Source organism: Salvelinus alpinus, chromosome 3, assembly GCF_045679555.1.
Source record: "Salvelinus alpinus chromosome 3, SLU_Salpinus.1, whole genome shotgun sequence".
Taxonomy (NCBI): domain Eukaryota; kingdom Metazoa; phylum Chordata; class Actinopteri; order Salmoniformes; family Salmonidae; genus Salvelinus; species Salvelinus alpinus.
Genome location: NC_092088.1, coordinates 28,585,661 through 28,601,125, shown reverse-complemented (window position 1 = coordinate 28,601,125; position 15,465 = coordinate 28,585,661). Strand labels below are relative to the sequence as shown.

At 39.9% G+C, this 15,465-nt stretch overlaps 1 protein-coding gene across 1 annotated transcript in view; it reads right to left on the bottom strand.

Moving 5' to 3' along the window:
• Nucleotides 1–346: 346 nt before the first annotated feature.
• The window catches only part of gucy2g (guanylate cyclase 2g), an 84,539-nt gene continuing 69,420 nt past the window's right edge, over nucleotides 347–15,465 (bottom strand). The window contains exons 19-22 of the mRNA XM_071392434.1: nucleotides 10,495–10,593; nucleotides 10,068–10,159; nucleotides 6,249–6,356; nucleotides 347–1,135 (exon numbers count right to left, since the gene is read on the bottom strand). Of these exons, the coding sequence (XP_071248535.1) occupies nucleotides 1,058–1,135; nucleotides 6,249–6,356; nucleotides 10,068–10,159; nucleotides 10,495–10,593 (377 nt within the window). The 3' untranslated portion in view covers nucleotides 347–1,057. The remainder of the gene's footprint in view (nucleotides 1,136–6,248; nucleotides 6,357–10,067; nucleotides 10,160–10,494; nucleotides 10,594–15,465) is intronic.

The following is a 15,465-nucleotide window of genomic DNA, read 5'->3' as shown; positions in this document are numbered from 1 at the left end:
TAGGGCAATCTTCTGTATACCCCCCTACCTTGTCACAACGCAACTGATTGGCTCAAACGCATTAAGGAAAGAAATTCCACAAATTAACTTTTAAGGCACATCTGTTAACTGAAATGCATTCCAGGTGACTACCTCATGAATCTGGTTGAGAGAATGCCAAGAGTGTGCAAAGCTGTCATCAAGTTAAAGGGTGTCTTTTTGAAGAATCTCAAATATGAAATAGATTTTGATTTGTTTTAACACTATTTTGGTTACTACTTGATTCCATATGTGTTATTTCATGGTGTTGATGTCTTCACTCTCGTTCTACAATGTAGAAAATAGTAAAAATAAAGAAAAACCCTTGAATGAGTAGGTGTTCTAAAACTTTTGACCGGTAGTGTATTTACGTGCTATCACACGTGGAAACAAAGAAACATACATGCACACATGCTCATCAGGTTTCAGGGAGTGTATGTACACATTCCTCTTTATTCATACTGTATTAAGCTTTACAAACTGTGCAGTACATTCACAGTGGCATTACAGTAACATCCACCCATGTTCTCATCGCTTCTAGTTATCAGTACATACTTTTACAATTCTAACAATATTCATGTTTAATGTAACCTACAGTACAAATATTCTGTTTCAAAATAATAAAAAAGTACAATAATTGTTCCCCATTAGTCTCTTTTATATATTAAATGAATTCTAAACTTGTTGACAAAAAGTACACATCTCCACATACAGTAATTTACATGTAACTACATTCCATTCAAACCTCGTATAACAAAGGCATGTGACAACAAAGATCAGAAACATGTCTGAAAACATGTAAAAAGCCCTTTCTGCAAATAAATTATTCTGCTGAGAAAGTACCAGTTTTTGTGTGAACAAATCCAGAAACCAGTAATGTGTTGACTAATTCATCTTTGTATTAATGTACTAAACAAGATCATTACTAGAAAAATAGCTGCCATTAACAACCATGTTGGCAAAAAAAAGAAAGACTTTCAGTGTGGCCTGAGTTCGCCTGTAGGTCATCCTCTTCCTGCGGTCAGCGTGAGTGCCTTGGTCATATGACTGTGGTCAGAGTTCTCTGTCCTCTTCCCCTCGCTTTGCTCTCTTGGTCTTTGGATGTTGCTGGTTTGACCTAACAAAGAAATGACCAGGGCTCTGTTTAGAAGGATGAAATGTTACAAAGCATTTCGATATCATAGAACTGTATTGTGCAGAACATCTTTATCGGAAATCATGTTAGCTCTATTCATTACATTTCAAACTCACATCATTGAATACACCCCAGGATTATCACCATGCACTTATTTAATTTGGTTCACATCAAACATCTACATTTACTCAAGAAAGGTGTGACCATAACATTTCATATAATCATCACATGTGGTCACTAGGGTCCTTTTCAGACCGGAGATAAGTTGCCTTAACACGGACTTAAAGGCCCAATGCAGTAAGAATTATGTTTTTCCTGTGTTTTGTATCATATTGTACAACAGCTGATGAAACTAATACTGTAAAAGTGTGAGGAAATTTGATCAGTGTTATTTCCTGATAGTTGCTGGTTAAAATACAATCTACACAGGACCTTCTAATCGGCAGGTTTGCAGGACGGGAGTTTTGGCTTTCCATGGTGACATCAACATGCGGTAAATAACAAAGAGAGTTCCAAACCTCTCTGCCAATAACAGCTACACTGCCTTCAGAAAGGATTCACACCCCTTGACTTTTTCCACATTTTGTTTTGTTACAAGGTCAGATAAAATGTATTTAATTGTCAATTTTTTTGGTCAATGATCTACACAACATACTCTGCTGTTAAAGTGGGTGAAAAATGTGTGACACAAATCATGAAAAATAAAACACTCATCTCTTGATTACGTAAGTATTCAACACCCTGAGTGAATACATGTTAGAATCACCTTTGGCATCGATTACAGCTGTGTGTCTTTCTGGGTAAGTCTGTAAGAGCTATGAAAACCTGAATTGTACAACATTTGCACATTATTCTTTTAAATATTCTTCAGGCTCTGTCAAGTTGGTTGTTGATCATTGCTAGACAGTCATTTTCAAGTCTTGAAATAGATTTTCAAGTCGATTTAAGTCAAAACTGTAAGTAGGCCAGGACAATTCAATGTCATCTTGGTAAGCAACTCCAGTGTATATTTGGCCGTGTGTTTTAGGTTATTAACCTGCTTAAAGGTGAATTAATTAACCAGGATTTCCTAATAGGACTTTGCCTGTGCTTAGCTCTATTCCTTTTATTTGTAACCTAAAAAAACTCCCTAGTCCTTGCCGATGAGAAGTATACCCATAACATGATGCAGCCACCACCATGCTTGAAAACATGAAGTGTGGTACTCAGTGATGTGTTGTGTTGGACTTGCCCCAAACATAACGCTTTGTATTCAGGACAAAAGTTAATTTCTTTGACACATTTTTTGCAGTTTTACTTTAGTGCCTTATTGCAAACAGGGTGCATGTTTTACAATATTTTTATTCTGTACAGGCTTCCTTCTTTCACTCTGTCATTTAGGTTAATATTGTAGATTAACTAAAATGTTGATTCATCCTCAGTTTTCTCCTACCACAGCCATTAAACTCTGAAATTGTTTTAAAGTCACCATTGGTCTCGGTGAAATTCCTGAATGGTTTCCTTCTTTCCGGCAACTGAGTTAGAAAGGACGCCTGTATCTTTGTAGTGACTGGGTGCATTTGATACACCAGCCAAAGTGTAATTAATAACTTCACCATGCTCAAAGGGACATTCAATGTCTGCTTTTTTAATATATTTTTGAATGACTACCTCATCTCTGTACCTCACACATATAGTTATCTGTAAGGCCCATCAGTTGAGCAACGAATCTCAAACACAGATTCAACCACAAAGACGAGGGAGGTTTTCCAGTGCCTCGCAAAGGGCACCTATTGGTAAAACACTATTTTTGGACACAGAGAGAGTCCATGCAACTTATTATGTGACTTGTTCAAAACAATTTTACTCCTGAACTTTCACTGAGTGTACAAAACATTAGAAACACCTGCACTTTCCATGAAATAGACTGACCAGACGAATCCAGGTGAAAGCTATGATCCCTGATTGATGTCACATCAATCAGTGTAGATGAAGGGAAGGAGACAGGTTAAAGAGAGATGTTTTAAACTTGAGATGATTGAGAAATGGATTATGTATGTGACTGGGCAAGACAAAATATTTAAGTGCCTTTGAAAGGGGTATGGTAGTAGGTGCCAGGCTCACCGATTGTGTCAAGAACTGCAACACTGCTGGGTTTTTCAAGGTCCACCACAAAAAGGACATCCAGCCAACTTGACACAACTGAGGGAAGCATTGGAGTCAACAAGGGCCAGCATCCCTGTGGAATGCTTTCGACACGTTATAAAGTCCATGCCCCCAATGAATTGAGGCTGTTCTGAGGGAAAAATGGGGGGTGGGGGTGCAACTCAATATTAGGAAAGTGTTCCAAATGTTTGGTATACTCAGTGTAATTGTATAATGGAACTGTATTTGATTTGTATGTGAACTGTATGTCCAATTACAAAAAACCTTGATCAGTAATCATCTCACTTGTTAGCTGGTGGTGAACTATTTGGCCATTGAGGACAGCAGTGTCGATCAGATGTAAAAATATGTTCTTATACCACTTCTAAGCGCATGCCACCAAACTGTATATAATGTCAACCTTATCCACTGCCCCCATTTTACAATTATAGTCAAGCACACCGTTTGGTTGGATCTTTCTCTCTGCCATCAGGTGGCCCACCTTCACTGTGGCTCTCTCTTCTCCTGTAGCTCCAAGGCATAGTGTTTGCTCTCCTCCACCATGTCTCACCAGCTCCTCTGTCAGAAACAGCTTGAAGCACTCCGCCTCAGAGGGAGATGGCAAGAGGCTTTGCACTCCAGACTGGGACTCATTATAGCCAACAGCAGGGCCAGGAGGGGTGAAATGGCTGGCCGCCTTCCAGCTACCACAGACCTCCTCTACTTCACCCACTGTTGGCCTGCCTCCGTCACCACCAGCATCTTCAGAGGGATTTCGTCGCTGGGCAAGGGGTCCTCAGATTCATGGTTCTCAATGGCCACAAATTTGGGGGACAGCTCCTCACTTTCATACTTAAACTTGTCAGAATTTACAAAAATCTCCAGAATTTCTGCAATTGTGAGTTGTCTCCTTTTGAAAGACATAAACAACAAAACTGAATGGCTCTAAGTGAGTGTCAGGGTTGACGTGATTGGCTGCCGGTGTGATGATACTGATGATTTGCCTCCACAGATGGTTTGTTTACATAGCAGGTTAGGATAATTTATGTGGCAGGTTAGGCTCATTATTGTGGCAGGTTAGGTGAATTAACGTGACAGGTTAGTAGAACTAACACAGCAGGGTGGTGAATTAACATAGGAGGTTAAGAGAATGAGGTTAAGGTTAGGAAAAGGATTAGGCTTAGCTACAATTCTACAGTTGTCAACAACTATTGTCCCACTAGATAGAGCTGTTGTAGGCCTAGCTACTCCATTTACCCACAACAAAAGGGCCGTAAACAAACCATCTGTGGCGACAATTCATCAGTATCATAACTCCACCCACTGTCGGATTACTTTCGACTTTTAGAATGTGTTTTACGCAATTATTTAGATCACTGGTGGGCTCACCCGTCATGTGATAAATTGTAAATAGTAATTGCTATTAGCTAATTCATATTATGGTTTATGTCAGCCGAGAGTTAGTATGACTGCTTGTGTTAGATCACTCTTTCCTAAGTTAGCACTAGAACTAATGTAGCCTACATTTTCTGATTTGGATGAGAATTGTCTTATGCTGTTGCTACTTCTGTGAATGTCTGAACATCTGCATCCAAAAATAAATTGCTCACATTGAGGACATAAAGTTGAAAAGATTGTGCAAAATGTCTGTGAAAAAAACAGTGTGGTCAGCGCAAACGTCAATCGTAACTAGACGTTCTAATGAAGTGTTCTAATCACACCGATTTGAGCTTATGCTGCAGAGACCATTGTAGAATGATCGCACCCGTGTGCTTGTATGCGTCAAAGGGTTAACAACTTAGGTCCATGTTAAGTCTACTTATCTCAAGTCTGAATCGGGCTCTAAGAGAAACATATGTCATGGATGGGATCTGAACCCCAGTCTCCCGCTCGGAAAACCAATGTTAATGTCTTACCATTAGACATCCGCTACACACAGGGCTCTAAAAATTTTTTTTTTTATTGGTAGCACTAGTGCTCCCAAATTGTAAAAGTTAGGAGCACAAAATAACATTTAGGAGTACCAGAAAATACGATATTTTAAATTGACTGAGATTTAGGCTCTATGAATTATAACTACTTCTGAAGCACTACTATGTAAATCAAATCAAATCAAATGTTATTTGTCACATGCGCCGAATACAACAGGTGTAGACCTTACAGTGAAATGCTTACTTAAAAGCCCTTAACAAACAATGCAGTTTTAAGAAAATACCCACCCCCCCACCCTAAAAGTAACAGATAAGAATAACAAATGATTAAAGAGCGGGGGGGGGGGGGGGGGGGGGGTGCAGTACCTGTCATTGAAATTAAGTCATATGTGGAGTATTAGGTTGTAGATTATGTAAATGCACAATTTTCCAATTGCAATGCATTACATTAAAGATGCAGTGTACAATTTTCAAGAGTGTCAAGTTTGTGATGACTACACAAGATATCAGTCATTCATTCATTGCTATGATCATTGATCTCCTGAAGAAGCTATCCCTTTTCCTTTCATTCTGTGCCCCCAAATTTTTGGATATACTGGTAAAGTTGTCAGGTTGTTAACTAGCTAGCTAATTAGGTAACAAACATGACTGAACAAGGTGTAAAACAAATGAGGACTGCAAGTAGTTTTAGAACATGATTTATGAATGTAAAATGTGCCCCCCTCCAATCAGTGACAAAATTATTTTTTAAATAATTGTGCCGATAATATGTGTCAGATCTTTTGAACTGTTTGGGTTAGCAACAAGTGGTTTTCATTGTATTAATGGTGCAAGTATGACGCGAACAAATCTGTGCTTGGGTAACAATAGTACAGCGAAGCCTTATCGTTACAACAATTATCAACAAAAACTAAAATATTGGATTTTCACAAAATTTCCCAAATTAAAACTCCAGGTGCAAAATAAATTGGTTCACTTTAGAGACCTGCAGAGGCATGTATTCTGTTGAAAAGCAAGCAGAGGAATCAACTTGTAAGTACCTCAGTTGGTGGTTTGAGACATGAAGCTGGGGGAGAGGTGTGGACTGGTAGAGGAGGGTTGAAGCCTTCTTTACCCAACAGCCAGAAGGTCTTCTGACAGCCCTTTCCCTTATGGCATGGATGGATACACACAGAGTTTGTGTCACTCACACACATTACGTTGAGGTAACACTGTATTTGAAGGGTACCTACATAAGGACATAACACATTTATAATCAATCCATAAGCCAAATAAGCATTAATTATACTATGCCAACTTATGTCAACAACCACAAGCTAATATTTGCGTCATGTCTTCCTATAAAATTTGTTGATATAGATAACAACAAATTAAGGTGTTGTGTATTAGGGTTGTACCATTTGCACCTCCATACTTACTGTAGTTGTATACGCAGAGCATCATGGGTAATATGTGTTGAGATGAGCACGTTCAGATAAATGGTTGAACTTATTCCCGTCTCCTGTTTATCATTACTGAATTGTTACAAAGACCTGGTTATGAAACCCACGAGACATAACAAAAGATTGGCGAAGAGTTAGTTTGAAACCTACGGTAACTATTCTGTCTGGAAGAAGTTGGTTTTACAATTTTAAAACTGTTATTTTCTGTGGTAAAGTCTCGGCTAATGTTAGCACAGTGTATTGCTAGCAGAGGCAAGTGCCTAGTCGAGCTACCTAGAAATAGAGTTAGCATCGTCATTGCCAGCAGAAAAGGATTCAGGAAGAACGTCGGAGTGGGAAAACAACGTGATTAAAAAAGGAGGAATAAATATACAGTTAGTAAAGGAAAGGACATTTATTAAACTGTGAAGACGAACTTTGGAAATAAAAACTGCTAAATGAAGGAACTTGATGATATAACATCAGTGAGTGAAGTGAATGAAGATCATGTGAGTGAGGAAAATATTGCCGGGGTTGAGGACAATATTGAAGTGAGTGACAATCAAGAGGCTAATGAGGAAAGAAAAATGTCTGGAATTGTTGGTTACATTGGACAGTTTGATGAAAGTATTGAGCAGTGGAACTCATGTGCAGAACGGTTTAAATATTTTGTTCTTGCAAATGACACTAACCACGTTTTCATCCATAGTTATTATGTGAGTAAAGTCATATCATATGAAAAAAAATCATGACAGCTGTGATGTTTCGGTGTAAGTTTATAAATGCCGGCAGATCATTTGTTTGTTTGACATGGTGGGATCTTTTTATGTCTATAAAATTAATAAAGCGGGAAATGTCAGTGGAAATGCCTTTCTGCAAATAATAATATAATAACCATCATATCGAAGTAAATTTGGAGTCTCGCGATGATATGGTGTGTGGTCCTCCCACTATGACTCAGGAAACCATACAGTTTATTAGGCTACAGATGAAATAAGTTATGATGAACTTAATTGGTGGTGAAAGTGCAAGGTGATGAGCTTGATGCTGCTTTCCAATAAATGTCGAGGGTCTTATTCTGGCGACTACACAACTACACAACCAGCACAGCTTACCCGCACTGAATCTGCGAGCTGTTGGCTAGAGCGCAGGTGCCAAGACCAGAGTAGGCACATTTGCTATCGAGCGCAAAAGTTTGTGGCAAAACTTTTGATTTTTATTCGGTACATGGAAACGTCATCACTCAAAAATGTTTATCTGCAACAAGTCCATTTGGTGGAAACATAGAGTACCACTGGTGGGAAAATGCACATATTTTCTTTATGCATATTCTAGAATATTCGCGTAAAAATCTGTCGCCATTTGGATGGGAACCTAGCTACTGATGAGGACAAAATTGTACCTACATTTTTTGGTGTAATGGGCCAATTTCATTTAATACGCAGCCTGCTACAGCCAGACAGGCCAGGTAATAAGACATATTGGGATATCGTGGAAATACTGAAAGGACCCTTTCCATAAAACCATTAGTTATTGCTGAAAGTCTATTCAATGCAGCAGCAAACATTGTCCCTGATTTCTTCTGTGGTGCCTAAACCTATCTGTGAGTTTAATTATGTTCTAAATGACACCATTAGAGACAGACTAGTATGTGGGATACACCGTGAAGCTACACATAAGAGGCTATTGATTGAAAGTAACCTGACCTTGGCAAAGGCTATTGAAGTCAGTGTGTCCAGGGAACTAGCTGCTAAATAGGCTCAGCAGTTGAGTTCATTGGGAAAAGTGCACAGAGTTTCAACTAAAAATCAGAGACAGGGAAATCAAGGTACATGCTTCCGCTGTGGCAAAGCGGGAGATCAGGCGTCTACATGCTGGTGTAACGACATGGATTGCCGAGCTTGTGGTAAAAAAGGGCAACAAGAAGAACTCAGAGAAAACATCAAAGACTGAATACAAGAAAGAGACATTCCAACAAAAGAAAGAGATAAATTCACGCTATTGATCTGGAGAACACTGAGGTGAGTCGCTCATCAGACAAGGAAGTCCCACTGAATATACTGACCGTTGCTGGGGGGCCACACGGCTACTATGTCTCTCCCTTGCTAGAGGGGCAGCCGGTGCGTATGGAGATTGACACAGGGGCAGCTGTATCTCTTGTGTCAGGCACAGTCTACAAAAAGACACTGAAATACGTTACACTTCAGCCAGCACACATCGTGTTAAAGACCTACACAGGTGAATCTGTCGCCGTGATAAGCATCACTGGGGTCACACGTCAGTTAAACGGACATACTGAAAAGCTGCCACTACATCGTGAAAAGAGACAATCCATCACTTCTGGGATGTTCGTGGCTGGAGAAAATCACACTGGACTGGCGTACAATGACACACGGAGACACAAGCCTACCCTCCATCTTATAGAAACATGGATGAGTATTTAATGGAGAGCTGGGTAACATGAAAGACATTACAGTGAAGCTTAGCATTAAGCCAGACAGTAAACAAAAAATTCTGAAAGCACGACCCATACCTTATGCTATCAGACCAAAAGTCGATGCCAGTCAGCATGAGTGAATTGGCGACACCCATAATACCAGTCCTTAAGAAGGATGGTAGAATCAGGATATGTGGAGATTTTAAAGTTACAGTTAACCTTGTGTTGTCCACTGAGCAGTATCCACTATAACACATCAACAACCTTTTTAAGGGTTTAGCTGGGGCTCAAAATTTCAGCAAAATCTACTTCAGCCAAGCCTACTTGCAGATGCACGTGGATGAAAAGTGAAAGGAGCTGCTGACCGCCGTAACACACAAGAGGCTCTTCAGGTACTGTCGTTTACCATTTGGAATCACAAGTGTGCAGCGTTGTTTCAAAGGGCGACGGACCAGCTCTTCAGTGGATTGCCAGGAGTACGGTGCTACCTGGATGACATCCTCGTGACTGGAAAGGACGAAAATGACCATCTCCAGAACTTGGATGTGACCTCACAGAGATTGAATGACTATGGACTGGGAGTTCGTTAAGAACAAATGTGCATTCTTCCAATCATTGGTTGAATACCTAGGAGCTCACTGTCACGTTCTCAGGACACTGACTCAACCGCACCCACACCAGTGTGTTACATTGTTGTTGGGAGTCAGTTTGACCACTGTTACCCTACGAGTGGCGGGAACCTAGAAGCTTGGACTTTTAGAACAGATTCTCTCTACAGTTCATGTAGGAGGGGAGGAGTTGTTGTGTATTAAGGTTGTACCATTTGCACCTCCATACTTACCATAGTTGTATAAGCAGAGCATCATGGGTAATATGTGTTGAGATGAGCACGTTCAGATAAATGGTTGAACTTATTCCCGTCTCCTGTTTATCATTATTGAATTGTTACAAAGACCTGGTTATGAAACCCACGAGACAAAACAGAACGGTCAAATGTTCACCTTTATCTCAATGTCTCCTCTCTCCTCCAGCTCAAAGGATCCTATCTGAGTGAGGATCTCAGCTGTGCTCTGGGATATGTGGATTTTCAGGGCTGTGGAATATTAACAGATCAAATCAATAGGAGGGAAAAACTATTGCTATGTATGGGATGGGGAATGCACAATAGTATAAACTGGAGCTACAGCTAAGTGGAGTTGGGATGACACAACACTATTCACACACACAAACCATGTTTGAGGAAATTCAATTACATTCAATTCAATTTGATACAACTTTATCGATCCCTGTTGGGCAACTATGAATTTGAACATAGTCCAGAGCCACCAAAATGAAACTCTATATAATGTGGTTAAGACGATGTAGTGTCATTTGAATTGACATCAATAGCTCTCCATTGGGTTTCAGGAGCAGGTGTATGGAACTCACGCAGGCTGTTGCTCTCCATCCTGGAAGCAGTGTTCACTGTGTCACCAAACAGACAGTAGCGAGGCATGGTTGTGCCCACCACTCCAGCAACTACTGGACCTGCACACGTGCACGTACACACACAGGCACACACACACACACACAAACATCACACACACACACACACACACACACACACACACACACACACACACACACACACACACACACACACACACACACACACACACACACCATCAGAAACTTGCAGATTTTTGGCACAAATGTCCCATTGACATCAATGTGTGATTCCTGCAACAGTCCAAGTTAAAGGTTAACCTTTTCTCAATACAGGGGGTGCTGTTTCCACTTTGGAAAATATAATCTCCAAATTAAACTGCCTCATACTCAATTCTTGCTCGTACAATATGCATATTATTATTACTATTGGATAGAAAACAATCTCTAGTTTCTAAAACCGTTTGAATTATGTCTGTGTGTGAACCAGAACTCTTTCTAAAGCGAAAATCATGACAGGACATGCGAAGGTCTGAAAACTAGGCTCTGATCTCGGATCAGTTTAAAACTCTGTGTGTGCCCTATGGATCGAAATGAACTGCACCCGCCTTCCCCTGGATGTCAGTAACCAATGAGAAGTGGAATGGTGTTTCTATGTATTTCTCAGAGCTTATAAAAGGGCAAGGAACGAGGTGTGCTCTCTTTTCGACTTCCGCCATTACGCAACGCAAGACCCCAGGATAGCATTTTGAAACGCTCAGTTATCGGCCTTAGATATGTCCGTCTGTAATTTAATTCGGTATAGGTGTTAGAAACATCATAACGAAGTTATTTGAAACCGATTTATATCAGTTTATGCGAGTATATTGCTATTTTCGGAATTTTCGTAGTATTGCGTTTGAGGATTTGGACATGTGTGTGCCACGTAGCTACTGTTAGCTGCTAGTTCCGAAGTTGAAGTGGACGTTTTACAACAAAGCAACGATTCTTTTGGACAAAAGGACACCTTGCCCAAGATTCTGATGGAAGCTCGTCCAAAAGTAAGAGCTATTTATGATTTTATTCCGTATTTATGTGGAAAAATGTAAACGCATTTTTCGGCCATTATTGCGGCACTAGTCTGGCTGTAACGCACACTGTTTGTCTAGTAACGTTAATTTTTTAAATCTAAATCAGCGGTTGCATTAATAACCAATGCATCTTTCATTAGCTGTCCAACCTGTATTTTTTTAGTCAATCTAATCGATAAATAATCGTAAACTTAGGTGCCCTTCCAAGATGGCGCCGTCCAGAATGCATGCCATGTTTTGACTGATTACATAGCATAACCACGATTTGTGATGCTAAATATGCACATTTTCGAACAAACTCTATATGCATTGTGTAATATGATGTTACAGGACTGTCATCTGAAGAATTATGAGAAGGTTAGTGAAAAAAGTAATATATTTTGGTGGTGATAACGTTATCGCGCTTTTTGCCTGGAATCAATGCTGGGGTGATGTTAGCTCATGTGGTATGCTAATATAACGATATATTGTGTTTTCGCTGTAAAACACTTAGAAAATCTGAAATATTGTCTGGATTCACAAGATGTTGGGCTTTCATTTGCTGTACGCTGTGTATTTTTCAGAAATGTTTTAAGATGAGTAATTAGGTAATACACGTTGCTCTCTGTAGTTATTCTAGTCGCTTTGGGTGAGTTTTGTGATAGTGGCTGCAATGGTAAACTGTGATTTATACCTGAAAAATGCACATTTTTCTAAAAAAACATATGCTATACCATAAATATGTTATCAGACTGTCATCTTATGAAGTTGTTTCTTGGTTAGTGGCTATATATATCTTTATTTAGTCGAATTAGTGATAGCTACTGATGGAGTAAAAAACTGGTGGAGTAAAAAAAGTGGTGTCTTTTGCTAACGTGGTTAGCTAATAGATTTACATATTGTGTCTTCCCTGTAAAACATTTTAAAAATCAGAAATGATGGCTGGATTCACAAGATCTGTATCTTTCATCTGGTGTCTTGGACTTGTGATTTAATGATATTTAGATGCTAGTATTTACTTGTGACGCTATGCTAGGCTATGCTAGTCAGCTTTTTTACTGTGGGGGGTGCTCCTGGATCCGGGATGAGTACCAAGTAAAAGTTAACTGCCCCTTAGAACCAACTTCTCTGGTTTTAAACGGCCTATGTGACATTGATATGAGTCCGAAACATTAATTATAGTGTCAAATGGACTAAAAAGTGTAAATAGGGTGATTTTGGTCATAAAGTAATTCTCGCCCGAAACTGATTTTTGCAAGTGAGTTTGTCACGACTTACTGGCTGGGTATGGATTATTTGCATGCCCACTTTTGCCAATGATGTGCGATTGCCCAGAGACAACACGTTGTGGTCCATCCCCAGCTGCCATGTGGACATTTGTTGTCAATTCCCGAATATGGGTGCAACACACGCACATTTCGCTCAAGCAATCGGAGTGAAAATGGACTTCCATAAAGTTGGTGCAAACTTCCAATGCATGTCAACAATATTGACAGATGGCCAGGAATGGATTACATACAACACGGTCCCTTCTGCTGCCTGTCAACCGTCAAACCACTGGTGTTGGTGAGTACATTAGGTAAGTAAATAGGTGGTACTAGCTAGCTAGTAGCTACTTATGATTATGCAACATTATTTGACAATGCTAGCGAGCCAGGCTAGCTAGCTATGATACCACAGATGAAAGGGGAATGATACTGTAGCTAGCTAAATGCATCAAGCTAACATGTAATGTGATGTAGCATGTCAGAGGAAGATGTGCATAGCTCACGTTAGTTAGCTACCTCGCTAACAACAGCTAACTGTAACCCATTGGCATTTGATCTGGTCAATGGTCAAAATACTATCTGTCCTGGAAGTCACCTAACCACCATTGTCAAACATGTCAGGGAAATCCTGTCTTATACGGGACACCATACATGAAGGTATGATATTTTCACTTTGTTATATTAGCAGAGCACACGCTTCTACAGTATAATGTGAAGTATGGGTTATTCTACATGGAACTGTTACACTTGAAAGTTACACTTGAAAGTTATGAACACACTCTAGTCAATCTGTATCGCTGAAGCATTACAGATTGCGCGCTACAAAGTATAGGTCATTTACGATTGAGGGGACATATGCAGCATTTACCGTGAATACAGTCTCTGCTAATACGGGATCGTTGCCTTTAAATTTCAATCACGCTGTAACGGTGAATTTCCGCGATACGGAATGAAATAGAGACCTTAGTTTAGAATTTCTTCATAAGTTAGCAACTGCACTCTTTTGATATTACTCTGTAGGCTACTGACCGATGCTGAATTGGCCAGTAGCCTACAGAGTGGTATGAGAAGAGTGCCATCCTCTTATTTAATTCTGCCTGCTGGATCCATGGGTTGAGGCGAACTCTGTCTTATCTAGAATGGCGTATCATGACGTCTTTTTTTCACACAACTTTTAACCTAAATCAAATGACAGTGTGACATTTTTGGTTGATTTCACATTGAATTCATGTTAGTTGACAACTCATCCAAATGTAAATCAAATCTAGACGTTGAACTGACGTCTGTGCCCAGTGGGGTGCATGTCAGTGTGTGGTTAGACTGCCAAATTCTAGTTCTGGTTAGACAGCTGAAGTTGTACTTCATACACACAACTTATTTGTATTTGCTAGGTAGGTGTAGGCATACTGTCTTTATAAGCATATCTATATGATATTTACAGCACAGAATGTTTTGTCTTTGTATCATAAACACACTCATCGATTTTTGTTGTTGTTAATAAATGTATCTACACTCAAGCTGGGTGACGTTTGAGCAATGTCCACATGTAGCCTACACCTGTTGTAGGGATATCAGTAGTTCTGAGATATGTCCCCTGGGAAAGACCTTACAGCAGACATAAGGAGAGATGACAATAGACAAAACTAGCCAGTTATAGCATATTGTGTTGTAGGACAACTGATTTGACTCAAGACCAGGCATACAACTCACAGTTGATACCGTTTCCACAGTAACATGTATTTACATGATATGATGAAACGCTGAAACTAAGGTGCAAGCTACTTTTGAAGCAAGGTGTTATAGAACGAGTGTCTTATAAAACACATTCAACACTGGCTCTTGTTATCTTGCCATAACTGATTTGGCAGTGAAATATCAGCTAGATAGAATAGCCAGCTGCAGCTGTCACCAAGCTATGCTAGCTAGCTGTTGTCAGCTTGGCTAAACACAAGATCAGCGCAGGTTTTAGGGTCAGCGCAGGCTTTAGCCTACACATAGAACGGAATTAGCTGACCATCTTGCGATGATGAGTCAATCAGGAGGGGAGAAGTCCTCAACTTCAAAACTTTGTTCTCTCCATAGCAAAGCTAGCTCAGCTTACCTCGCCGTACTCACTACTGGCTTTCTTTTTTATGTGATCGAATGGCAAAAACACACCCAAGAAACTCCCACATTATACCACACCCCCAAGACAACTCTCGTTTGCCTTCCGTCATGGCTGCTAGCATTTCTTCATGGGCAACTCCATCACTTTTCAACATCATTTTCATTATCTCCAGCACAAACCAGTGTAAAAATATGTGAAAATGGTGCATTTCTATGTTTCGTAGAAAAATCATTGAGTTAAAAACTGTGATTTTTTAAACACTATGAGATTCAAGGTGATGTGGGGAGCAAGAAAAGACCTTTCCTTGGGCTAGAAACTCATTGCAGGTTTTGAAAATCACAGTTTATTCATTTTAATGTCATTTGACCTTATGACCATTTGACCTTGACCATTTGACCAATTCTTTTGACCTTAGAAACGCGCTGTTTTCACATATGTAGACACTGTTTTTGTGCCAAATCAGGAAATGCAGTCACCCTTTAAATTATACACACAGATCTCGAGTTAGGATTCGTTACTTCATGGCTGACAGCCGCTGTCTGGGTAATCG